The sequence below is a fragment of the Dipodomys merriami genome, unplaced genomic scaffold (genome assembly GCF_024711535.1).
Source record: "Dipodomys merriami isolate MVZ:Mamm:240054 unplaced genomic scaffold, mDipMer1.0.p SCAF_37, whole genome shotgun sequence".
In the NCBI taxonomy this organism is placed as follows: Eukaryota; Metazoa; Chordata; class Mammalia; order Rodentia; family Heteromyidae; genus Dipodomys; species Dipodomys merriami.
The window spans coordinates 13,508,689-13,535,835 of record NW_027205270.1 but is presented as its reverse complement, the minus strand read 5'-3'; the positions used below and the strand labels follow the sequence as shown (position 1 = coordinate 13,535,835).

Below are 27,147 nucleotides of genomic sequence, written 5' to 3'. Positions count from 1 at the left end.
TCTAGCCTATTAGAAGGTTATGATGGCTAGGCAAAAGCCTCAGGGTTGGGACCCACAGCAACCAAGGCCTAGGTGGTTTGCTGGGCTGAGAACTTGAGCTGAATGCCTAGGCTGGGCAGTTCTGCTTCTGTAAGCTTCTGAGTAACCGTCTTGACTGAGGATGTGCCGCGTGACAGCATGGAATAGATCAGGGTTTCTCAGGTTTATTTCTAACCTAGTATCAGTGGGCCTTGGAAACACACCATGGTTTCTGTGAATCCATGTTTTGTCACCCCACAGCTGTCTGCCATCATCAACATAGGCTGTTTGTCTCAGAGTGGGGAGCCTTTTATCACTTGAGCCCCACTCTATGAGCTCTTTATGCTTTAGTTATTTGGGGATGATATCGTATTTATGCCTGAGTCAAACTGAACTGTGAGCCTCCTATTTATGTCTCCCACATAGCTAGCATGCCCCTTACAACCTAGCTTTTATTGATTGAGATGGAGGTCTAACTTTTTTTTTGGTCGGCTGTGGGGCTTGAACTCTGGGCCTGGACGCTGTCCCTCAGCTCTTCAGCTCAAGGCGAGTGCTCTACCGCTTGAGCCACAGTGTCACTTCCAGTTTTCTAGTGGTTTATTGGAGATGAGTCTCATGGACTTTCCTGCCTGGGCTGGCTTTGAACCGAGATCCTCAGATCTCAGCCTCCTGAGTAGCTAGGATTACAGGTAAAAATTTTGAGAATTTGTCTGTCCAGGGTGGCTCCAAAGTATGATTCTCAAATCTCACCTGCCCGAGTGAGATTGTAAGCATGAGCCACTGGCATCCAAGTGCTTTAGTGGTTTTAAAAGTCTGGTTTATTGAGGTAGAATTACTAAAATTCATGCTTTTCACAGTGAGTTTGTTGAGTACATTTAAATTCTGTTTTTAAATTTTTTTTTAAATTTTTTATCTGAAACTGAGACTCAAACTCAGTACCTGAGCTTTCACTTATTGGCTGGTGCTTTCCCAACTGAGCTACACTTCCAACCCCAAACTTTAAGTTTTGACAAATGCATATGGTTCTTACAACCACCATCACAATGGAAGTACAGTGATGCTCTAGCATTCTCTACATTCTTTGTATTCAGTCCCTTCGGCCACTTCTGGCCCTGGCAACCAATAGTTTTTGTTCCTACATAGTTCCTTTTTTTCAGAATAGTTTAAATGGAATCATACCAGAAGTTGCCTTTAGAGTTTGTTTTTCAGTTGCTGTGATACATTTGAGGCTCTGAATGTTTTTATTACATACAACAAAATGAATGGTTCTGTGATTAGCCTGGATAATAGCATTCTTATAAACCATTAATAATTAGGAAATTTAAATTTAAAACTCAAAAATACCAGCAAAGAAACATGAAGTAACTGGGAGAGAGTGAAATTGTCCAAAAAGAAATTATCTGATTTAGGTAATTGTTAACTCTCTGTACCTCACCTATATAATAACAAGAAAAAAAATTAAAAAGAAATATAATATATTTTAAAAAAGAAAGAAAACATGAAGTGCCATGAATAAGTAAAATATGCAGGATTCTTATGGAGAAATTTACAATATACCATGAAAAGGCACTCGAAAAGACATGAAGAAATTGAAGAGACCATGTTCATAAAGAGCAAATCTAACATAAAGAGAGTGATTTCTTCTAAGTAAATTCTATGAATTCAGTTGAATTCCAACCAAAACCCAAACAAGATTTTTCATGAAATTTGATAAATTGTCATGAAACTTACTTTAAAAACCAAAGACCATGGGCTGGGAAGGTGGCTCAGTGGTAGAATGCTTGCCTTATATGCTTGAGGCCCTTAGTTCCTCAGCACCACATAAGCAGAAAAAGCTGTAAGTGGTGCTGTGGCTCAATGTGCTAGAGTGCTACCCTGAGCTGAAGAGCTCAGGGACAGTGCCCATGCCCAGAGTTCAAGCCCCACATCCGACCAAAAAAAAAAAAATCAAAGACCAAGAATACCCAACATAATTTTAAGACTACCAGGATTTATTATAAAGCATTAATTAGAAATACCATGCTTGTTATTAAGATAATGTGATGGAAATATGTGATTAGACAGTGTGTCAGTGGAATAAAGAGCTGAAAATGATACTTAACATGTCAGAAACTTTACACAGAACCCCACACTAGTAGGAAAAGATTCAATAGATGTGCCTAGTATAATTATATATATACAGAACAGAATAAAATTGAATCCCTAACTCATACCATACGTAAAGATAAATTCCAGATAAATTAAAATCTAGCACTGAAAAAGTAAAAGCCAGCCCAGGCAGAAAAATCCAAGAGACTCTTAATCTCCAATTAACCAACAAAAAGCTAGAAGTGGAGCTGTGGCTTAAGTAGCAGAGCACCAGCTCTCTAAGGGAGAGCACCTAGGCTCTGAGTTAAGCCTCAGTTCAGGCATGTAAATAAGTAAATAAGCTATCAAAAATCAATGTATTTGTTCATATAAAATTTATAACAAAAGACACCACAGGTGCTGGTGGCTCACATCTATAGTCCTAGTTACTCAGGAGGCTGAAATCTGAGGATCATGGTTTGAAGTCAGCCCAAGCAGAAAAGTCCCTGTGAGACCCTTTATCTCCAATTAACCACTCAAAAACCAGAAGTGGTGACACGATGGCTCAAAGTGGTAGAGTGCTCTAGCCTTGAGCAAAAGAGCTCAGGGACAGCACTCAGGGACAGCCCTGAGTTCAAGACCCACAACTGACAAAAACAAACAAACAAACAAAACACCATAAACCAATTAAAAGGGCTATTTTGGGAGAAGATATTTGCACTGCTTAATGTCAAAGAATTATACCCAGAACTCATGAAAAATTCCTAAAAATCAATACAAAAATGATAACATAATGAAGAGGATATGAAAGGTAAACTAAGCAGCTCAGAAATGGCCAGTACACATAAAAAGTTATTCAACTTCACTTTTTTAAAATATGATTTTTATTATAAAAATACTGTACAGAGGGGTTACAGTTACATGAGCAAGGTAATGAGTATATTTCCTATCAAGCATTGTTACCTTCTTTGTTTTTCCCCTACCATCCCTTCCCTCCCACCTCCACAACTATTACCCCCTCTTTTCCTCCCCTCCCTACCTGAATTGTAAAGTTCATTTCTCAACATAGTGTCTTATACATCTCATTGTTACAATGGATCAACCTGTATCCCTATTTAAGACTTTCATTTTTTCCCTTCCTCTCCTCAAGCTAGAGAAGTGTATAAACAAGATTCAGTACACTGACATCAAATACAGTGAATAGGGGTTATACCATGGGGGAAGAACATACAAAGAAACAAAAAAAACACATGGTACATTATAAATATGTTAGGAACAATAGCAAGAAAGAAAAAACCACTTGTGTCCCATCATCTTATCTGGTCATATGTACGTAGCTTTTGACCTTTTCTGTTTGTCCCAGACATATACTAGTTATTGCAAATAAGGGAAACCATAGGACCTGTGTTTTTTTTTGGGCCTGGCTTACTTCACTTAATACAATTTTTTCCAAGTCTTTCCATTTCCTAACAAATGGAGTGATGTCATTCGTTCTGATGGAGCATAGAATTCCAGTGTGTGTGTGTGTGTGTGTGTGTGTGTGTGTGTGTGTTTGTGTGTGTGTGTGTGTGTGTGTGTGTGTGTGTGTATCAATCACATTTTCTTGATCCATTCATCTACTGAGGTGCATCTGGGTTGGTTCCATATCTAAGCTATGGTAAATAATGCTGCAAGAAACCAATCCATGGGCTGGGAAGGTGGCTCAGTGGTAGAGCGCTTGCCTTGCATGCTTGAGGCCCTGGGGTTCAATTCCTTAGCACCACATAAGAAAAAAAAAAAAAGCCAGAAAGAATCCAATCCATCAACTTCACTTTTAATACAGGAAATGCAAATGAGGATTCTGTTTCATACCCATCAGACTGGCAAAAATTTGAAGACAGTATCAGTTTCACAAAATGTGAACTATTAGAACTCTTATACTTGCAGGAAGAAGTATAAACTGGTGAAAGTCTGCCAAACAGTTTCATTACCTGGTAAGAAGATGCAGTGGGTATGGCCCATCAGTTCCCACATACTGTCTATGCCTGTTAAGGCTTTATCTGATATGAAGTGTCTCCCCAAAAGCTCCTATATGGAAAGCTCGGTCCCAGGCTAGGTGGATCTAATCATGAAGTTAATGGATCATGCAAGCTTTGACCTAATTAGTAGGTCAAAGTGATCAGTAGATTACTTCCCTGATAAATTCACAATTTGATGGTATTATTTGGAAAGTGATGGAATCTTTCCAGAGTACCCTAGTGAGGGCATGCCTTTGTCCTGGGATCCCCTCTAGCACCCTACTTCTTGCTTACTATGAGATGACCAACTTTGCTTATCCTTATAGCCTTGCCACCATGATGTTTATCTTCATCACAGGCCCACAATAATGGAACAAACAGATTGTGGACTAAAATCTTTGAAATTATGAGCCAAAATTAAAATGTTATCCTTTCGTTATTTCACTCAGATATACATTACAATGACAAAGAAATCACTAGCAGTTTCTCAAAGAAGGTCTCAGAGGTGCATAAGGAGAGGTATACAAGAATATTCAGAACCAGGCATTGTGGTGCACATCTATTACTCTAAGCCCTTTGGACAGTGTAAGCTAGCTTGGGCTGTATAGTAAGACCCTGTCTTAAAAGCAAGTATGTTCACACGAAATAAAGATGAGACCCAGCAGCTCATGCCTTTAATTCTAACTACTCTTTGAGATCTGAAGATCACCATTGAAGCCATCCTGGGCAGGAAAGTCCTTGAAGCTCTCATATTTCCAATTAACCACCAAAAAGCCAGAAGTAGAGCTGTGGCTCAAGTAGAGGGACAGCATTCAGGACCTGAGTTTATGCCTTACTACCAGTATAATAAAAAAAAAGAAATAAAATGTTTGTCACTGCCTTGTTTATAACAAGGAAAAAGTGGGAGGAATATAAATATTTATCAACAGAATAGGTAAATAAATCATGACTCATGGATAAAGTAGTATTCATGTAATGAGAAGTTGGGTACAATGGCTCATTCTTGTAATCCTAGCTACTAGGGAAGCAGCAATCAGGAGGATTATGATTTGATGCCAGCCTAAGAACAAAGTTTTTGGGTCCCCTTTCCAACCAGTAGCTGAGTGTAGTGGCCCATGCCTGGTATGGGAGACCGAGATTGGAAGGACCACAGTTCCAGGGCAATCTAGGCAAAAAAATTTGTGAGACTGTATCTTAACAGAAGAAGCTATGTGTAGTGGTGCACACCTGTCATCTCAGCTATAGCGGGATGCATACAAAATACAATTAGTGTAAATTGTAATACATTTTAATGTTCCACTTAAACAGTATGGCTCCATAAACTAGAAGACCCTTTGCAGAAATTTATTTCATGGGTTTGGCACACCATTTTTAAAGAATTAGGAAATATAGCATATATATATATATATGCATATATACACATACATATATACACACAAATTGAATATTCCAAAGCCCTTATGTAGTGTATAATTTCTTAGTGCAGTTTGTTTTATGATAGTATAAACAAGTGCATAAATAGGCTTATTTTGCTTATATTTCATGTTTTAATTTTAGGGGAAACATCACTGAGTTTTAAGTTTTCAACATAATCTGTGGCTGAGAAATGTTGATTTCACTCTAGGGTACCTGAGATGACTTGGAAAATATTGATTAGCTTCACAGTTTGTAGAATCTTGGCCACAGCAAGCGACTGTGATGCCAGGGCTCCCAGGCCAGCAGTGACTGGGAATGACTCACTCTCCTCCTTGGCAATAATTAGGGTCAGTTCTGTCTTCCGTTGGATAGAGCTCTAGGAAGTTGCCTCAGAATTGTGTTTCCCCTACACTGGGCAATAAAGCAAGCTGCATGGTCTTTACCATCTTGAGGCATCCCCTCCTGAGTATTTACTCTCGTTCCTAGAACACTGGACATTTTTTAAACTGTTGGGATGGTCAGGTGAAAAGTCCATAGCCTAAGGTCCAGAAATGGTCCAGCAGTTCTCTACCCAGTAGACGCCAGTAGCTCCTCCTCAGTTGTGATAATCAAGTATCTCCAGACAATGCCCACAGTCCCTAGTAAACTAAATCATCCCCACTGGGAACTGCTGTGTTGGAGTGCAGTAGTCACGTAACCCAGACAATCCCATCTGTATGTGGCAGCTGTAGAAGCAGAGGGGTAGGAAGCAATCTGGATGAGCCAGAAGAGCCAAGGGTAGAGTTAGGAAAACCAAGGAAGGCAGATTAATGGGGTCAGTAAACTAGGAGTAGGGGTTTCTTGTAACCTCTCCTGTGTGGAGAAGAGAGGGTGACTGCAGAATTGAGGCTGTGGTGTCCATTTATGGGTAAGCCTAGAGCCCAGGCTTCTGCCTAGAAGATGCCACTCAGCTTCCTTCTTGCCAGTGCTTGAGCAATGTTGAGCACTTCGAGAGAGCTTTAGGCTGTCTTCATATCTTACTACTTACTCTCTTGGCCTTGTAGAGAGTGATGAGTCCAGAAAGATTCATTTCCTTGGAGAGAGATTGCAATTGCTTGATCACATACAGGCCATCAACAAACATCTCTGAAGCATGCACTTGGGCAGAGGCTGTTCTATCACCCAAAACTGTGTGGTCGAATGGGGAGAGAGTACAGCCAGCCTCAAGGGTGGGGTGGGTAGAGAAAGAAGGCAGGCTGTGGGATCCATATCCCAGCTCTGCTCCAGCCGTGGTATCCCCTTGGGTTAAATGAGTGATGCTGATAATCCACAGTGTCTCTGACTGTAAAGCAGGGTGATAAGGATTCTTATCCCACGTGGATGTGAGCAGATTAATCAACAGTGTGCCTGCCTGTAGAACTGGGCCTTGTATGAAGGAACACTCAATAATCTAATACTATCTTAAGTATTTTATTATTGATGGTATGTGAGAGTGTCATAGACTTAAAGAGTGTCCAGAAACTTCTGAAGGAATAGTGACCAAATACTTAACAGAACAAATGACTTATCTGTGGTAGGTCTTGAAAGATGAGTGAAGCTTTATCAAGGGAAACACTTTTTTTTTGGTGGGATTGGGAAGGAGATCATGCACTAAGCTTCAGACAGTGGTAAGAGCAACTAATCCACTGCAGATTGCTAGCCAGCTGACTTACGCAGGGACAGCTGCCAGTTCTGTGATCTGAAGCTGGGGAAGGGTGGCTGTGAGGCTGTTGGGGCTGGTGAAGAATGCCTCTCCTTGGGAGGGGTACTGAATCGGAACAGACAGAAGAGGCTGGGTGGGGATGGAGTTCAGTGGTAGAACCCTTGCCTGGCATTCAGAAGGTCCCAGATTCTGTCCCAAGATCATCCCTCCATCAGCTTTGAGCAGACTCTTTAAGTACCAGACCCCGATGGCTTGGGGTCTACTTCCATCATTATTTCTTTTCTCCAAAGTAAATTAAGAATTGGTCATTTTAATTCTATCTCCTTTGCTGAAGAAGTGAACTACTGGAGACAGAAAGGCACATTTGTCTGTGTGGGGAATCTGTGTTGTCACATGGAATCCAGGCAGGGGGTGCTGGCAGCCAGTTGGTGTCAGAAGAGTTTAGCAGACTAAGCTCAAGCTGCTCTGTTTCGGTGCCCTGAGCCTTCCTAGCACTGTGACCACTCAGGATGTCACAGCTCATTGTGTTCGCAGAGGTGCTGATTAATTAACTCTGGATCTTTCTTACAGTGGGCCCAGTTTATATGCTGCCTCTTGCCAGGGCCCAGAAACCAGCGTGGCAGACATGGGGAATAGCTAAAGCACCTGTGCCCAAAGTGTGGCATATTTATTTCCCTGGAGTCCATGGCACTATGCCTGAGGCTTTGCTGATTCAGCCTGGTGCTGTCTGCAGTCTGCTTGCTGACCAGACGTCTGTCCCAAGGTTGCAAGTGTCCCCTAGATGGTGCTGACTTTAATGTCTGTACTCTCTGAAACTTCATTCTGTGAACATGTTCTTATTAGGCACTTCCTACTGTGCTAGGAATCAGGAATTTAGTTATAAATGAGATGGACACCAGACCTGGCTTTGTAGAACTTAGCATCTTGTGGGGGAGAGACTGAACAAACTGTCCAAGTGTTACAGATAAGGGCCAAGAAAGGAAAGTTCCGGCAACCATGGCAATGTAGAACAGGGAAAAGAACCTAATCTTAAGGAGGGTGGCAAGGACAGGAAAGGAAGACTCCCTTGGTATCTGAGAATGTTCAGGAATGGGGCAGGCCAAGAGCCAGTGGAATGCTAAGGAAACTTCCCTTACCAGGGTAGCCTATGACTGAACCCTTGTGAACATCTTCACACCACATATCTCTTGGCTTGCCTTCTGTTCTTTTTGCTTTTGTCTTGGGGCTTGAACTCAGTGACAGACTTAAGCTGTCACTGCATTACATGAGCCACACCTCCAATTTTGGCTTTTTGCTAGTGAATTAGTCTTTGAACCATGATTCTCAGATATCAGCCTTTTGAGAGCTAGAATTATAAGAGTGAGCCACCAATACCTGGCTTTCTCTTTATTAAGTTTTATCTCCCTTGTCCCCTCTGCTGGCTTATGTTGTTCTTCAAGCCAATAATCTTAGCCTTGCTGGAGGTGGGTCTTGCTCTCCAAGGTAGTGGACAATGAAGAGGAAGCCAGACTTTGAGGAGACCAGGTGGGATTCAGCTCCTGGATTTTTCTTTCTTTTTTTTTCCAGCTCCTATTTTAATGGTTATGACCTAAGCACTGGGTCCCTATTAGCATTGGTCAGGGTAGTCTAAGTGGGGCAAAGCCTGGTAAGCACTTAATTCAAGGCCTGTGTAAGTCAGGAGTTTGACAGTACTTATAGTGAAGCTGTCCCCTGGTTGGGCATTTGCCTCTGACCTGGAAGTTCCTTGTGTGACCTGTGAATGCCTGATAGGCCTTAGCTTCAATGTGTCATCTTTTATTTATTCTTCTTTTCTCTTCTTTTTGTGGTACTGGTGGGTTTGAACTCCACTGCTAGGCAGGTGCTTTTACTACTAAACCATGCCTCCAAGACTGTCTTTGAGATAGTGTCTTGTCTGCCTGTGTTTGGTTTTCCTGTCATAACTGGAGTAACAAACGTGTCCTGCTCTACATTAAAAAGAGGTCTTTTGAATTTTTCTGCCTTAGCTGTCCTCAAAGCAGTATCCTCCCAAAAGCATCCCACACAGCTAAGATTTCAGGTGTGAGACTTTACACATCCTTTATATGGGCTTAGTCTGCTATCTTTTCTAACCAGGCAGGTTCTTTTTTTTTAATTGAGTTTTTTATTGTGAAAATACTGTTCAGAGGGGTTACATTTACATAAGCAAGGTAATAAGTACATTTCTTAGCCAGTATTGATGCTTCCTCCTTTGTTTTTCCCCTATCATCCCTTCCCTCCTGCCTCCTCAGCTACACCTGCCCGCCCCCCCAACCCTCACCAGGCAGGTTCTTGGCAGGGGCTGTCTCAAAAGATTTGAGCTCCTATGGGGCCTGGAACAAAGTGGTCTGAACGTGATGTGACCTGACATTATCACTGGGAGTGGCAAGGTATTAAGCCTTCTAGGTCTGACAGTGCCTTCTTTTGTCTGTTCATTCACAAATACCTATTGATAGCCTATCCTTTGGTAGGTTCTGGGAGCACAAAGATGAACAGATATTCTCCATACTTAAAGTCTGTTAGGGAAAGGCTGTTAATCAAAGCATGACACAGTTGTGAAAGAACACTCTGGTATGCCATGCAATGAGAGTGTTATGGGGAGATTTGACAAGTTCTAGGAAGTTGGAGAAAGCTTGTGTGAAGAACTTAGGTGGGAGTTGGGATCTGATGAATGGGCAGATACCAACCAAACAAAGGAGGAAGGGAAGATTCCAGCCTGGGCAAAGGAAGGTGTGGAAAGAATAAGGGTAGGCAGAGCTATACCATGCAGTCATCTTATTTGCGGACCCTGTGCATCTTTTTAGGATGCTGAAGTCAAGTCTGAGTGGGTGGGCTTTGTAGAGCTTCAGGTAAGGATTAAGAAGAGTTCAACTCTACTTTCAGGGGTTATTCAGCTGGGTTGTACACTTCCAGTTTTGCCTTCCATTGTCCCAAACCACCCTTGAGGTTGCTAAACTATGGGTTAAAAAGAGCAAATATGAGCCATACCAAGAGATGGAGGGTCCCAAAGATAAGCCAGGTAGGAGTAGGAAGCCTTAAGGGCATTCATTCATTCTGTGGGGCAGACCCCCACAGAAGCATTTTCCCTGGTGGAGAGAACTGCTCCTTGTCATCAATAACAGAGGATATTTTCCATCAAACAGCCTGAATGAAAAATCACATTTCTTCTTTTTCCTCTTTTCCTTCTAGGCTTATATTTGGCACCCTGTATCCTGCATATTACTCCTACAAGGCTGTCAAATCAAAGGACATTAAAGAATATGTAAGTAGAGCTGTTTATTTGGAGGGTATCTGAGGTGGCTGAGGCTGGGCAGCAGAGAGTGGATGTCCTTCTTGGTTGGGCATGAGTAGCAGGAAGTCATCATTTTTATTCTCATGACACTTGGCGGGAGTACTTTCTATCTAGACCTTCACTGGGGAAATGAGTTCAGCAGAAAGGTTCAGAGAGAGAGGAAACAGCATCTGCTCTTGGAGGCCCCACTGCTATGTCACATGCTGAGTGACTTTGCCTCACTTAGCTTCAGTTTCCTTGTCTGAAAAACACTGTAGACTGCAAAGTGCCATTCCTTGGAGACAGCCTTACCTGGTGTCAAGAGCAAGTGCACTGATCCTAGAGTTCAATAGACCTAGTCCCCCAAACCCCTGGCTTTACAGCTCTGACTCCATTCCAGCCTATGAATCCAACCCCTACAATTTAAGCCCTGTCACTGTGTAAGTTTTTTTGAGGGCATAGGGTGTTCATCCTCCTCTTTCTCTTGCTCACGGCACCTTGCAATGAGCTGAGCACACAGGAAGGGGACTGAAAGGCCCCATTGGTTGGAGGATTGTATTCATTACTGGTGGATTGTATTCATTCCTATTGCACCAGCTCTGTATGAGCTGGATACCTCAGCAGGATGACTGTTAGCCATTCCTGATTGGCAAAGGTGATGGGTGATGAACAAAGGATCACCCTTCCTGTGTAGTGCACTATCCCAGGTCAAAGTTCAATGAATGTATATTTGGGCATAAAGGGACTGAAATCAGGCCCCAGATCTGACATTTAATTGGTGCACAGGTGGGAAAAATATCTTAAACTTCCAAAAGTCTAGATTTCATCTGAACAGTGAGGTGATGACAACAACCCCTCTTGTTCTTTTACTCACATACCACTTGGCAAGTTTGGTGTAGGTTAAAGAAATCATTTAGAATGGGCTTGGAAAGTCGTCATTTTCTTAGATTTCCTCAGAAGTCCGCACCTTGAAATCAACTGCAAACAGAACTCAGTCCCTGCTCTTCCAGTTTCCCAGAACTACTTGCTGCTCTGAAGCAAAGGACCTAGAGGGGGTGATTACTCCTCTGGAATCCTGTGTCTGGTATGTGTGAGGAATCTCCACATGTACTCTATAAATAACTGGAAAGTTGCAAGCGCAGGCTCTCCTGGTCCTCAATTAACTGGGCCTAGTGTAAAACATTTGGCAGCCTTCTCCAGCCTCCCTATCCTAACCCTTCCTTCCTATGGCAAAAGCCACCTGTGCTAGGGAAGGTAGTATTCTGGGGTTACTGCCATGCAAAGAACAGAAAATTCTCGGGGATAGAGAAAATTCTGCGGGGACAGATCAAACTCAAATTGTTTTGCACTGATGACCTCATAGGAGCCTGGTTTATGACCGGAATGGCAACTCATTAATTTAAAGTGAACATTGTAACTGATAAGCTGAGCAGCTGTTGTGTTGGCTAGTGAGAGACTTTCCCTTGGGGAAAAGCGTGAAGGTTTCTGGGTAAAAATGGAATTGGAAGAAAGGAACTGACACACACTCCCTCATTGTCACATACTCCCACACCTACTCTCATACACACAGTCCCTTTCACACATACTCAGTGTCACAACACTCAAGTGCTCTCACACAATCCCACATGCACTCATTCTCACAAGCACACACATGCAAGTCACACACTCATACATACTCCTTTGTCCTGTGTGTGTGTGTGTGTGTGTGTGTGTGTGTGTGTGTGTGTGTTAATAGGATTTGAACTGAGGATCTTAAGTTTGGTAACCATGGTCTACCACTAAGCCACATCTCCAGCTTCCATGTTTCCTTCTTTTGACTAACCCATTTTTTTTGGGGGGGGGGTCAGTCGTGGGGCTTGAACTCTGGGCTTGGGCGCTGTCTGTGCACATTTCAGCTCAAGGTGAGCACTCTACCGCTTGAGCCACAACACCACTTCTGGTTTTCTAGTGGTTTATTGGAGATAAGAGTCTCACGGACTTTCTTGCCTGGGCTAGCTTTGAACTACAATCCTCAGATCTCAGCCTCCTGAGTAGCTAGGATTACAGGCATGAGCCACTGGTGCCGGCTTACTAAGCCATTTTTGTACAGGCGAGAGACCTGGGAATTGCTCGGTCTCCTGTGTCTCTCTTCATCAATCATCTCTACAGGTACATGTTGGTAACTGTGTCCTACAGCCCTTCATCTTTCTTGTTTTTCTTTTTTGGTCATATGGGGGTTTGAACTCAGGGCCTAACATTTGCTATTTGCCACTTGAACCATGCCTCCAGTCCCTTTTATTTTTAGTTATTTTTCAGAAAGGGTCTTGTGCTTTTCCTGGGCCTACCTGGACCAAAGTCATTCTAACTATATGCCTCCTGTGTTGCTGGGATTACAGGCATGAGCCAACTAGCCTGCCTTCCTCCCATCCCCTTCATAATCAAATCAGCTCTGTCTTCTCTGCTGCCATTTTCAGAAATGAGCTTTCAGTCGTTTTCCAGGAAATATTACAATGGCCTTCTATATTAGGGCTTTATTGTTACTGTAACAGGTTACCATAATCTTAGTGGCACATAAAACAACACAAGTGGGGCTGGGAAGGTGGCTCAGTGGTAGAGCATTTGCCTTGCATTCATGAGGCCCTGGGTTCGATTCCTCAGCACCACATAAGCAGAAAAAGCCCGAGTGGCACTATGGCTCAAGTGGTAGAGTGCTAGCCTTGAGCTGAAGAGCTCAGGGACAGCATCCAGCCCTAGAGTTCAGGCCCCATGACCAAAAAACAAACAAACAAACAAAAACCCCACAAATGTATTTTCTTCTCACTCTGGAGGTCAGAAGCCCTCCAGGGGCTCAAATCAGACAGGACTGCATTTCCTTTAGAAGCTTGGGAGAGGAATCCATTTCCTATCCTTTGATGTCTCTTAGGGGCTACCTGCACTCTTTGGCTCATGCCCCTTCCTCCTTGCTTCTAAGCAACATCGTTACATCTCTCTAAGCATTCTAGTGTCACTTGTCCCTTACCCAGCTGAGAGCAGTTTTCGTGTGTGTGTGTGTGTGTGTGTGTGTGTGTGTGTGTGTGTGTGTGTGTGTGTGTGTGTGTGTGTGTGTGTGTGTGGTACTAGGGCTTGAAATAAGGGCCTAAGTGCTGTTTCTTAGCTTAAGTGCTGTTTCTTAGCTTTTTTGCTCAAGGTTGAGGCTTTACCATTTGAGCCACAGCTCCACTTCCAGCTTTTTGGTGATTAATTGGAGCTGAAATCCTCATGGACTTTCCTGCTCAGGCTGACTTCAAACTGTAATCCTCACTTCTCAGCCTCCTAAGTAGCTAGAATCACAGATATGAGCCACTGAAACCTGGCTCTGTTTTCTTTTTTAAGGATGCATGATTACATTGGACCCAGAATAGTCTTTCCATATGAATGTCCTTATCTTAATAACTGTAAGTATCCTTTGCCATATGAGGATTTGAATGTAGACATCCTTAAGGAGCTATAGTTCTGCCAACCACACTCCCTCCTCCCCACACTCATTTCCTACTCTGTTGTCCACAAACTATTCAGAGAAGCCTTTTTTTAAAAATAGAAATCTATTTATCTCATCCCTCCCTGGATCCTTATCACCTGCAAGACCAAGACCAAAGTCCATTACAGTGTTTAATGCTCTTCTTGACTTTGCTATATTTACTTTCAGCCACTTCTCTATTAGCTTTCAACACTCTATATCTCTGCAGGTCAAACCACCAACATCACCTCGGAGTTTATCAGAAATAAAGCATCAGGCCCTACCCAGATCTCCTAAATAAAAATCACAAAATTTGGGCTGGGAAGGTGGCTCAGTGGTAGAGCACTTGCCTTGCATGCCTAAGGCCCTGGGTTCAATTCCTCAGCACCACATAAGCAAAAAGAAAAAAGCCAGAAGTGGCGCTATGACTCAAGTGGTAGAGCGCTAGCCTTGAGCTGAAGAGCTGAGGGACAGCGCCCAGGCCCAGAGTTCAGGCCCCACAACCGGACCCAAAAAAAAAAAAAAAAAATCACAAAATTTAGAAACATTGCTCTTGCTATATAGATTATTGTATCTTTCCAAATTTAATGCTTTGGTAAGATTTTTGGATGGAAATGAAGGAGGCTGGGTCTATGCTTTCCCTAGGTAATTAGCTCTCTAGCTCCTCTGATCATTTCCCTAGATCGTTTGCTTTTCTATTAGGTTTAAGTGTCCTCATCTGGTTTGCTTTGCTCATGTATAACACTTTGATTGGTCTACATGAGATTTGTGCTAGCTGAATTTGGGGCTGCTGGTCTTTGAGACCTGAGTCCGCCAGTAGTTCTCTGGCTGTCCAATAAAGACTCATAATTTGGACTCTTAAGTGGTGACTTCTCCATTTCTCGTGACTGAGTTTCCTTGCTAAAAAGAAAGGAACTTCTGGGTAATTATAGAATTAACTATGGGATGGAGAAGTTGAAGAGCTAATAAGGTTGGATAGTGATAACAGACCAGCTCATGCCGCAGGAAGGATCTTCTTAGAGTGTTCTGACCATGCCACCATTACTGACACTGGCTGACACCACAGGTGCCTGTGGAACATTCTTTGAAGAGTGAAAGTCCTGGATATGAACAGTGAGAACCACTAAAGTCTTAAAAATTACTCAAAGGAGACTCTAAAATACCAGACATATATAGGTATAGGCAATCTGAAATGTTAGTTGGACTTACTAATTGATATTAAACTGATTTGTTGTGTGGAGCAAGATGAAAAATTCAACTGTACCTCCACTGGACAAAATTCATTTGTACCTCCATGGATAAAATAATTTTCAATCCAATCAATAATCTGTAAATTGTGAAATAGTTCAAAAGACCCCTACAAACTCCAGGAAATTCAAAAGTATATGCTAGACACTGAACATTCTGTAGAACACATGTTCTTTTTTTCAAGTTTTCCTGATACTTCCATCTTTTTTACATCCAATTCATCTCCCCTTTGTCTCAGGGAGTAAGGTGCCAGTCCTGGGGCTTGAACTCAGGGCATGGGCACTGTCCTTAGCTTCTTTTGCTCAAGGCTAGCATTCTACCACTTGAGTCACAGCACCACTTACGGCCTTTTCTGTTTATGTGGTACTGAGGAATTGAACCCAGGGCTTCATACATGCTAGGCAAGTACTTTACCACTAAGCCATATTCCCAGCCTTGGAATGATGTTCTTAATGCCATTTTATGGCGCAAATCTGCATTTTTGGAACTCTGATGCATTGGAATTCTTCCCTAGATAGGGTGGTGGTAATGATCCTTTGACTTTTACCTGAACAAGATAGTACTGAAGGTCCCTAGATAAGCCCTCCACTTCCATCTACATTTCTTCCTGCTGCCTTAGGTAGCAATTGCCCTGGTTTCCCTTGATAATCAGGATCAGTTGTACTATCAAAATACCCATAAGTCAACTGGGCACTGGTGGCTCATGTTTGTAATCTTAGCTACTCAGGAGGCTAAGCTCTGAGGACAATGGTTCAAAGCCAACTTAGGCATAAACTCTATGGCACTATTATCTCCAATTATCCAGAAACACACACACACACACACACACACACACACACACACACACACACACACACACACACACACACACACACACCATTTAAAAAAAAAACAAAAAAACTGTAAATGGAGGTATGGTTCAAATGGTAGAGCACTTGCTAGCCTTGAGCAAAAGAGCCAAACAAAGGTGCAAGACTGAGTTACAGCCCCAGCCCTGGCACAAAAACAAACACAATTTCAGCAGGCTTTACCTTTGCCAACGAGTTGCCTCTACTTGTCTGCTACTTGGCCCTGGGGTGATTTGGGGTGAGGAGAATTATTGGCTAAACCTGTGAGACCTCCAGTTTGGAATACAGGCTCAGGGTTGTCCAGCTTGCAGATGATGGACACACACTGAGCAAATCTTTTGCTATCTCTAAGAGTTTAGTAAAGTCATCTGCAAACCAGGCTCTCATTTTTTCTTTCTCAGTCACTTGTCACAAGGATGTTCCTGTGACACTGAAGCAGAGCCAGATGCAAGAGGAGTGTGAAAGGCTTGAACAATATTAGTGTCTGGTTAGAGGAGGGTCTGAAGGTAAGGTGAAGTCCACAGCCCATAAGGGAAGGCCTTTGATTTGCTGCCAGGAACTCTGGGAGAAGGGGCAGACTCAGGGAGCAGATTCTGTGGAGTCCCCGTCAGCATGGTGGTTTGTGGAAAGTCTCTAGGCCTGCTTCTCACATTCAGCTTTGAAGGCATGTACCTGAAGGTTGCAGCTTCTCTTCTCGCTCTTTACTCCTGTATCCCGCCCTGACCAGTCCAAAGGGATGCCCCAGCCAAGGGGTCATCTTCCCATTCCAGAGAGGTTCCTGAACATTACCTTTCAATCCTAGCTCCCTCTCTCGGTTCTGACTGAAGGCCTTTCGTGTTCCTCCTCCTTCATTCTAAAGGGATTTGAGTAGAATCCCTCAGACCTATACTGTTCTATTTCAAACCTTGGCAAAAATAACTGTCATTTGATTTTGGTGAGGCATGATGCCTGATAATTATAGATGAATATGGCTTTTAGTTCTGAGTTGCCATCTACTATGGTAGGCTCCATGAGTCATTCTCATATCCTTTTATTTCCACAACAGTATTTTTATTGGTGGGGAGAGAAGCAGTGCTGAGATTTGAAGTCAGGGTGCTTGCTAGAGGTACATTGCCACCTGAGCCATGTCTCCATCACTACATGAGAATATTCTTTGTGTGTGCCAGTCCTGGGGCTTGAACTTATGGCCTGGGCACTATCCCTGAGCATTTGTGCCCAATACTGTCTCTACTACTTGAGTCACTTGGTGTTAACTTGGAGACAAGAATCTCATGGACTTCCCTGCTTGGGCTAGCTTTGACCTGTAGATCCTTAGATCTCAGCCTCCTGAGTAACTAGGATTACAGGTGTGAGCCACTGGTGCCTGGCTCCTACCTGAGAATATTTTAAGGTGATGATGAAGACTTCAGGCAAATGCTTCAAGCCCTCTCTCTGGCATGGCTTTCTTATCTCTGTCTATAGCCCCAACCTTTCTCTGAACTCTTCAGACTTCCCTCAGCCACATGGAACTCAACCTCTGCTTCCTCTCTTTACTTCCTCTGTTTACTCTCTTTTTGTTCTGAATGGCCACATAATTTATCAGCTAGTTATGCCCTGGCCTCAGCAAGTTTCTTCCCATCTGCAGCCATTTACCCAGTGAGCTGAGCACTCATCAGGAGTATCTGTTGTCTCACAAGTTTCTTTTTTTTGGGGGGGGGGAGGTCCAGTTGTGGGGCCTGAACTCTGGGCCTGGGTGCTGTCCCTCAGAAGTTCTGCTCAAGGCTAGTGCTCTACCACTTGAGCCACAGTGCCACTTCCAGCTTTTTTCTTTTTGCTTATGTGGTGCTGAGGAATCGAACCCAGGGCCTCAGGCATGCAAGGCAAACGCTCTACCACTGAGCCACCTTCCTAGCCCCATGTCTCACAAGTTTCTGATTCTATCCTTTTCTTCTCAAAAGCCTTTTAGACACTATCTTCCAAGTGTATTCACTCAACCATTTTGAAACCATCCTTTCTTTCCCATACACAATGCCAATATTGTAATTACTCATTTGAAGCATACTCATTTTATACTTACATTGTACAGGCACTTAGATACTAGTTACTGGTTTTAAATACTAGAACAGTACTGACGATATTATATTATGCAAAAAGATCTGGTCTCTTTAGGAATTTATAATATAGTAGGAAAGAAATGCAAACGAACAGATAGAGGCTTTCAAAATAGCATGTTATGACAGGTACCATGTGTGGCCTGGCAGAAGAGGGCATTTATCTTAATTTTGGCCATTTCCTTATGGAAATAAAGTTTAGAATGAGATCTGAGAACTGAAATCTGGAGGCAAGAGAAAGTACTGTGTTTAGGGAACTAAAAGTCATCCATTATGGCTTGGGTGGAAAATGCACGGCTTGTGAAGGAGAACTTTTGATGGAGATAATTAGAAACCAGCTCCTACAACACTTTGAAAGCCAACTTAAGGAATTTGGATTTTATCTTAACAATAAGAAATTGGCTTTAAGCTAGGAAAGAATGATTACTTTTGAAGTTAAGATTATCTTGACTAGAGTAAGAGGTAGAGGTCTAGAGACCACATATAGAATACAGTTCTAGTCTATACAGGAGTTGGTGGGCTAATAGAGGGAAAGGAGGAAAAAAGCTAGGTTGAAAAGAAATAAGATGGCAGAATGGATAGAACTGGGTTATTGGTTGACTGTGATGTTCTCCCCAGGACTGAGTCCTGAGAGGAACTAAAGGGCCTTAAGAAGAGGCATCCAAAAAGGTCAGAGGGGAAACCAGGGCAGTTTTAGTGTTGGATGAACTTTGATAAAGTTGTCACTTAATACTGTGCTGAAAAATCAAGAATCAAACAAGAAATATAAAGGGGCCCCCTAGTCTTCCTTGAAGAAGGTTACAAAGTAGCAACCCCAATATAAGTTGGTATAGTGGGTGCATCTAAGCAAGTGGCTGTGAGTAGATTTTGCAAGTATCCATGATTTACTGGAGAAGTTTGTAGCTAAACATTGTATCAGTTAAAGGGATTTTTTAAAATTGTTGTTACTAGCTGTTGGTCACTAGTAACAATTACTAGCCATTACAGGCTCACAACTGTAATCCTAGCTACTCTGGAGGCTGAGATCTGAGGATCACAATTCAAAGCCAGCTTGAGCAAGAAAGCCATTGAGACTCATCTCCAGTTAAACTGGAAGTGGTGCTGTGGCTCAAAGTAGTAGAATGCTAGCCTTGAGGAAGAGAACTCAGAGACTAGTACCCAAGCTGTGAGTTCAAGCGCCACAACCAACAAAATAAATTGTTGTTACTATTTTGTTATTTAGATCTCTGATTTATAGTTTTCCACTTAGCCTTTAAAAAAAATTGGAGTACGTGTGTTAAACACAGAACCTCACACTTACTAGAACAAGTGTTCTACCACTTGATCTATGACCTAGTCCTTTTTGCTTTAGTTTTTTTGCCAGTCCTGGGGCTTGAACTCAGGGCTTGGATACTGTCCTTGAGCTTCTTTTGTTCAAGGCTAGCACTTTACACTTGAACCACAGTGCCACTTCCAGCTTTTTCTGTTTATGTGGTACTGAGGATTCGAACCCAGGACTTCATGCATGCTACCACTAGGCCACATTCCCAGCCCTCCTTTAGATGTTTTTGAGATAGGGTCTTGAATTTATGCCCAGGCTGTCATGGACCATAATGCTTCTATTTATGTTTTCAACATAGCTCCTTAAATATATTCCTGAGTACATACTTCATTTGTGATTTGTGCTCTTGTAAGTTTGGTAGTCCTCCTCCTCCTCCTCCTTTTCCTCTTCCTCCTCCTTCTGTATGTGTGTGCTTGCGCACACATGCCTGTATGTGTGTGTGTGTGTGTGTGTGTGTGTGTGTGTGTGTGTGTGTGCGTATGTGTGTGTACCGTTATTGGGCTTGATATCAGAGCCTCACATTCTTTTTTTTTTTTTTGGGTCCGGTCGTGGGGCCTGAACTCTGGGCCTGGGCCTTAGCTCTTCAGCTCAAGGCTAGCGCTCTACCACTTGAGCCACAGCGCCACTTCCGGCTTTTTTTCTTTTTGCTTATGTGGTGCTGAGGAATCGAACCCAGGGCCTTGAGCATGCAAGGCAAGCGCTCTACCACTGAGCAACCTTCCCAGCCCCGAGCCTCACATTCTTACTCCACTTTTGAGCTTATGGCTGGTGCTCTAACACATGAGCCATACCTCCCCTTCCAGCCTTTTTGGGTTAAATGGAGATAAGAATTTTATTGGATTTGCCTGCCCAGATTGGCTTTGAACTTTGATCCTCAGATCTCAGCTTCTTACGTAGCTTGGAGTATAAGCATCTGGCACCTGGTTTAGTAATTGTTTTTAAATTTCAAATTCCAGTTGTTCATTGCTGGAATATGGGAAGTGATGGCCTTTTATATTTGTTCCTTGTATCCTATAATTTTGCTGTCATTACTTGTTAGTTTATAGAAAACTTTAAAAAATCTGTCTTTGGAGATTTTCTGCATAACCAGCCATTTGCTGGCTTCTATCTCATTCTTTTTGGTCTGTATACCTTTTCTTTTATTCCTTATATTGCATTAGCAAGGACTTCCCTTAGGATGGAATAGTATTGATGAGAGAATATCTTTGCCTTGTTTCTATATCTCTCAATCTTAATGCATCAATTTTTTCCAGCCATTAAGTAATATGGTAGCTGTAGGCATTTTTTTGTAGATATTCTTTATCCAAATTGAGATATTTTATTGAGACTTTTTTTTTAATCCTTAGATGGTTGTTGAATTTATTCACTATTTTGTTTAGTTGTTGTTTCATGGATTTTTGAGGTGGAAGAAGTGTTAGGACCAAAACCAGTGCCTTGCAATTAATCACATTAATTACTTAGTGTATATCAATTGTACTAAGCAATGTGTTTCATGGTTTTGTTTTATGTATGTCTTCAGACATGTATGTAATGTTCTTTGGTCATATTCATACATCATTGCTCTCTTTTATCCCCATTCTTGTTTGGTGTCCTATTTGGTTCTATATATCCTGAGCGTCTGCCAGGGATATTTTTTTCAAGTGCTGGATTTGAAGGATTTGAAGGGAATTTATACATTATATAGTTTTTTGTTTGTTTGTTTGTTTTTGTTGGTCATGGGGCTTGAACTCTGGGCCTGGGCGCTGTCCCTCAGCTCTTCAGCTCAAGGCAAGCACTTGAGCCACAGTGCCACTTCTGGTTTTCTGGTAGTTTATTGGAGATAAGAGTCTCATGGACTTTCCTGCCTGGGCTGGTTTTGAACTGTGATACTCAGATTTCGGCCTCCTGAGTAGCTAGGATTACAGGCTTGAGCCAGTGCCCAGCTACATTGTAGATTTTGGGACCTGCCCTCTTATACTTCCAATCTTTAAGTTTTTTTCCATTTCAATTTCCAGCAACTCCGGTAGCCTTAATCTCTGTTTTCCAGTTCTTCAGGCATAAAATACAATGGATGTCTGCTCATGTTCTGTCTACCTTAGGATGTACAGACTGGGATGGACCTTAGCTATATCCACCTGGATTAAAGCTTGTGTAGAGATTGAACTCCCAAGGATTCAAACCCTTTTGGGTCTGTGTCTGCTTTTTATTGTTCTCTGGTGTTTTGAAATATTTTGTTGAAAAGTTGTCATTATTGGCAGGAGGTCTAGACAATGTGAGTTATCCCACCATTACCAGAAGCAGAGTTTGAGGAAACTGAAGAAATTAGACTTTTTTCATGAAAGAAGATTTTAAATGGAAGAATATTATATTCTAAGAGCTCATACTTTGGTGAGATTAAAATGGGAATGGCTTTAAAATGAATTGGTAAGAAGGCAAGGGAAACCTATTTGTTTTGAACTTAGTGCCTCACACTTGCTAGACAGTAACTTTACCACTTGAGCCAGGCCCTTGCCTGCTTAGAAGAATTTTGTAGTAGTTCAAGAGAAGAGGTACCAGGGCTTCATTAGGGGAGAGGGGCAGTGACATGCAAAGGAGGATGTATGGAAAGATTTAAAGAAAGATCCATTCCTACAAGTAGTCCTGGGTCCTTTTCTACAAGACAGGATTTACCTGGGCCATCCTAGACTGGGCTCAGAGGTTCATTCAGGCTTTTAGTGCTTTCTCACCACTTGTTAGTCCTGAAAAATGATCTGTTGATTCCTGGTCATTTGTGGTCTATAGTCTCCCTAGCTTACCTGAGGAGTATGTTTATGTGGGGCGGGGCAGCGGGGTGGAGAAGGGGATGCACAATTTAAAGAACCTAATCTGATCTTGACTCTGGTCAAGATCAGCCTATTTACTTCCAGCCCCAGAGTATCAACTGGATATAAGTTGGGGAAGAGGAGGGAAAGGAGTTACTGTACGGGTGGCACTGCCTACCCTGGCCTCAGTATATACACCTGGGGCTGTTCCTAATGTTAGGCAATTGATTATCTTTGACCATTTCTTCTAGCTCTGCTTTTTCTTTTAACAGGTCAAATGGATGATGTACTGGATTATATTTGCACTGTTCACCACTGCAGAGACATTCACAGACATCTTCCTTTGCTGGTAAGTGCTCCAAGATTGGACACTCCAAGTGTGTCTTGTACACTCACACACAAGGGTAGAGAAGGGGAAGGGCTAAAACTGTGAAGCTTGCCTCAGATCAGAGAGCAGGGACCAGAAGTATTCATTGGAGCATATTATAAAAATTGGCCTATAAAAGTTGTTCAAGCTGGGTGCCAGTGGCTTATACCTATAATCCTAGCTACTGAAGATTGAGGTTTGAAGTCAGCATCAATAAGTAAATCTTGAGAGACACTTATCTCCAATTAACTAGCAAAGAAGCCAGAATTGGAGCTGTGGTTCAAATGGCAGAGCACACTAGCCCTAAGCACAAAAGCTCAGAGACAGCACCCAGGCCTTGTGATCAAGCTCCAAGACCAGTATTAAAAAAAAGGGGTGGGGGGTGTCTGGGAATGTGGTTCAGTGGTAGAGTGCTTGTCTAGCATGCATGAAGCCCTGGGTTTGATTCCTCAGTACCACATAAACAGAAAAATCCAGAAGTAGTGCTGTGGCTCAAGTGGTAGAGTGCTAGCCTTGAGCAAAAGAAGCTCAGGGACAGTGCCCAGGCCCTAAGTTCAAGTCCCAGACTGACCAAAAAAAAAAGTTTTCAAGTAAATATTTATGGTTAACCATGTAGAACTACTGTTCAAGAGACAGTAGTGTAAAAGGGTAGCTAAGACAAGCATGGCCCCTCAGCCCCTCAGCCCCTCAGTGAATAGAGTTGGTAAAGAAACACTCATATCTCCAAAAAAAAAAAAGAAGAAAAATAAATAAATAAATAAAAATTTATTGATATACGGTCATGATAGCCGGGCACCCGTGACTCAACTCATGCCTGTAATCCTAGCTACTCAGGAGGCTGAGATCTGAGGATCACAGTTCAAAGCCAGCCCGGGCAGGAAAGTCCGTGAGATTTATCTCCAATAAACCACTAGAAAACCGGAAGTGACACTGTGGCTCAAGCGCTCAAGTGCTCGCCTTGAGCTGAAGAGTGCAGGGACAGCACCCAAGCTTAGAGTTCAAGCCCCATGACCGACCAAATAAAAATAAAAATAAAAATAAGGTCTTGATAATCAGCTGATGATTTGTATAAATAAGCCCCAGAGTCCCTTCTACAACTTGGGATTCTGGAGTTGGTTTTGCATCATTTGCTGTTACTATATGAGTTTCTTTGGTGTGATAAAGTATTATTCAAAAAATATAATGATATAACCATTTGGAGAAGATAAAGGTTTTGCCTGGCACCAGTGGTTCACATCTGTAATCCAGCTAGTTACTCAGAAGGCTGAAGTCTAAGGGTAACAGTTTGAAGCCAGTCTGGCCAGAAGTCTATGAAACTCTTATCTCTAATTAACAATCAAAAAAGCCAAAAGTGGAGCTGTGATTCAAGTGGCACAGTGATGGCTTTGAATGCAAAAGCTAAATGACAGAGTACAAGCCCTGAATTCAAGCCATATACAAAGAAAAAAAGAAAAGAGTTCTTACCCACAAAAGTGGAGATATGGCTCAAGTAATAGAGTGTCAGTCTTGTGTCAAAACAAAACAAAACCTCTTACCTAGAAAGGACAAGTGTAAACTTACCCTTATCCTGTAGCATGTCCTACTCCTGGGACCAGGACTAAACAGCACTTCTCTGAACCTTATTGGGGGTTAATGACCTTAATTCTTTCTCTCCCTACCCCCTCTCTGTGTGTCTGTGTCTGCGTCTGTGTGTCTGTGTGTCTGTGTGTCTGTGTGTCTGTGTGTCTATGTCTGTGTCTATGTGTCTATGTGTTTGTATGTGTTCTCATGCCCCGGTTCTGGGTAGTGAACTCAGGGTCTGGTGCTGTCCTTGAGTTTGTTTTTTTTGCTCATGGCTACCACTCTACCATTTGAGCCACAACTTCACTTTTGGCATTTTGATGGTTAATTGGAGATAAGAATCTCATGGACTGTCCTGCCCTGGCTGGCTTTGAACTGTGGTGCTCAGATCTCAGCCTCCTGAATAGCTTGAATCACAGGCATGAGCCTCCAGTGCCCAGCTCTACCTAGTCTTTTAGCTTACAAAAACTGTAGAATAAACTGGGCGCCAGTGGCCCACGCCTGTAATCCTAGCTACTCAGGAGGCTGAAATCTGAGGATCACGGTTCAAAGCCAGCCTGGGCAGAAAAGTCTGTGAGACTCTGATCTCCAGTAAATCACTAGAAAAACTGGAAGTGGCGGTGTGGCTCAAGCGGTAGAGCACTTGCCTTAAGCTGAAGAGCTGAGGGACAGCACCCAAGCCCAGAGTTCAAGCCCCATGACTGACCAAAAAAAAAACCCAAAAAACTGTAGAATAATAACTTTGTGTTCTTTTAAGGAGCTAGATGTATAGTAACTTGTTATGCCTCCCCAGATAAAAATAAAATTGAATCCAAAAACAGTTTTTGAACACTTACTAGGTATGACACTAAAATTCTGCCATGAGTAAGGGCACTTGGGTCAATTGAATTAAAATGAGGTTCAAGGAGCGACACTCAAAGGAGAAAGACAGTCCTCATTAGGCAGTATTTTCACCCAGCAAAAAAAGCAACATGGGGGCTGGGAAGGTGGCTCAGTGGTAGAGTGCTTGCCTTGCATGCCTAAGGCCCTGGGTTCGATTCCCCAGCACCACATAAGTAAAAAGAAAACAGCCAGAATTGGTGCTGTGGCTCAAGAGGTAGAGTGCTGGCCTTGAGCTGAAGAGCTGAGGGACAGCGCCCAGGCCCAGAGTTCAGGCCCCATGACCGGACCCCCCCCCAAAAAAAAAAAAAAGAAAGAAAAAAAAGCAACATGACTGGCATGTTGCTAACCACAAGAAAGAGTTCCTGAGTCTAACACTGTTGTTTCATAACATTTATGGGAAAGACATGGGGACAGCAGGAAGCTGCCCAGCACTAGACAGAGGCTGCATTAAGGAGAGAAGGCTCAATGGCTTGAGGTGCTGGCCACAATATTAAATAAACTGTTCATTTCTCATAGCCATGACATGGTCTCAAAAAACTTTTTACTTCTGTAAACATCCTGGCCTTGAGGAGCTGAGAATCAGCTTATCCTAGGAGCTGCTAGATTCCTCCCCATCCTGCTTTAACATCCTGGCTTTGTGATAAGGATGGCTTGCTGTAGCAGCTAGAACACATGGGAAAAGTGGAAGAAAACATGTATAGTTTTGCTTTTAGCGAGTAACAGGTTTAATAATTATGCTGACTTTATTAGTGTTAACTGAGTTTTGAGGCTTATAAGATCTGGAGACTGAAAGGATAGGGAAGAACATATACCATAGTTATTTATTTTGCTTTTTCATGTTTCTTGTGTCTTTTCTTTAATTTTTCCTTTGGTACTATAAAGGTGATGTACAGAGGGGTCATAGTTATGTAAGTCAGAGTATATTTCTTTTTGATATTGTCACCTCCTCCCTTACTCCATACCTTTTAATTTTTAAATTATTATTATTATTATTATTATTATTATTGTTATTATTTTGCCAGTCCTAGGGCTTGAATTCAGGGCCCGGGCACTGTCTCTGAGCTTCTTTTGCTCAATGCTAGTACTCTACCACTTGAGCCACAGCCCTACTTCCAGCTTTTTCTGTTTTTAGTGAGGAATTGAACCAAGAGCTTTATGCATGCTAGGCAAGCACCCTACCACTAAGATACATTCCCAGCCCTTTTAAAACTATTGTTTTCTTTTTTTGTTTGTTTGTTCGTTGGTCATGCGGCTGGGCCTGGGCACTGTCCCTGAACTCTTCAACTCAAGGCAAGCACTCTACCACTTGTGTCACAGCGCCACTTCCAGTTTTCTGGTGGCTTATTGGAGATAAGAGTCTAACAGACTTTCCTGTCTAGGCTGGCTTTGAACCACGATCCTCAGATCTCAGCCTTGTGAGTAGCTAGGATTACAGGCATAAACCACCAGCTCCCAGCAAATTATTTTTTGAGACAAGTTTCTCATAGGCTAGCCTAGAACTCCCCTTGTAACCCAGGCTGGCCTTGAACTATTGATCTTCCTTCTTCCCTCCCTGCCATAAACCCAGTGCTGGGATCATAGGCATATACCTCTGTGCCCAGTTATGCCATGTCTCTTAATGGGTAGTAAATTATGGATCAAGGGGCTGGGAAGGTGGCTCAAGTGGTAGAGTGCTAGCCTTGAACTGAAGAGCTGAGGGGCAGCGCCCAGGCCCAGAATTCAGGCCTCATGACTGGATGCCCCCCAAAAAACAATTATGGATCAAGACCCAGAAAGTACATTTGTCCTTCATTCCTAGGTGGTTCCTGACTATCTCAAAGGAGGCTACTTTTAACCAAAGTCTTCCCTGGGAGGGCTGGGAATTAGCAGACTCTAATGACTTCCTTTTTTTCTTTTTCATGCTCTGGAGAGTGAGGGTATCTTTTCATTCAAGGAACAAACCCACTTTGGTGAGATTCTTCTGTCATAAATTGATTTATTTCACCCCCAAATACTTCATTGGAAGCTTTATCACCCAGGGTTAACAGTACCACAGAGTAGTGCTATTCAGGTCTAGAGCTATCTGAGAGAAAATACCATTGGGAAGCCATGTTGGCCCCTCCAAACAAAGC

At 42.6% G+C, this 27,147-nt stretch overlaps 1 protein-coding gene across 2 annotated transcripts in view; it reads left to right on the top strand.

Moving 5' to 3' along the window:
* The window catches only part of LOC138804710 (receptor expression-enhancing protein 1), a 112,021-nt gene that overhangs the window by 43,971 nt on the left and 40,903 nt on the right, over positions 1–27,147 (top strand). For both annotated transcript variants that reach the window (XM_069989166.1, XM_069989165.1), the window contains exons 2-3: positions 10,384–10,456; positions 22,500–22,576. In XM_069989166.1, the coding sequence (XP_069845267.1) occupies positions 10,384–10,456; positions 22,500–22,576 (150 nt within the window). The remainder of the gene's footprint in view (positions 1–10,383; positions 10,457–22,499; positions 22,577–27,147) is intronic.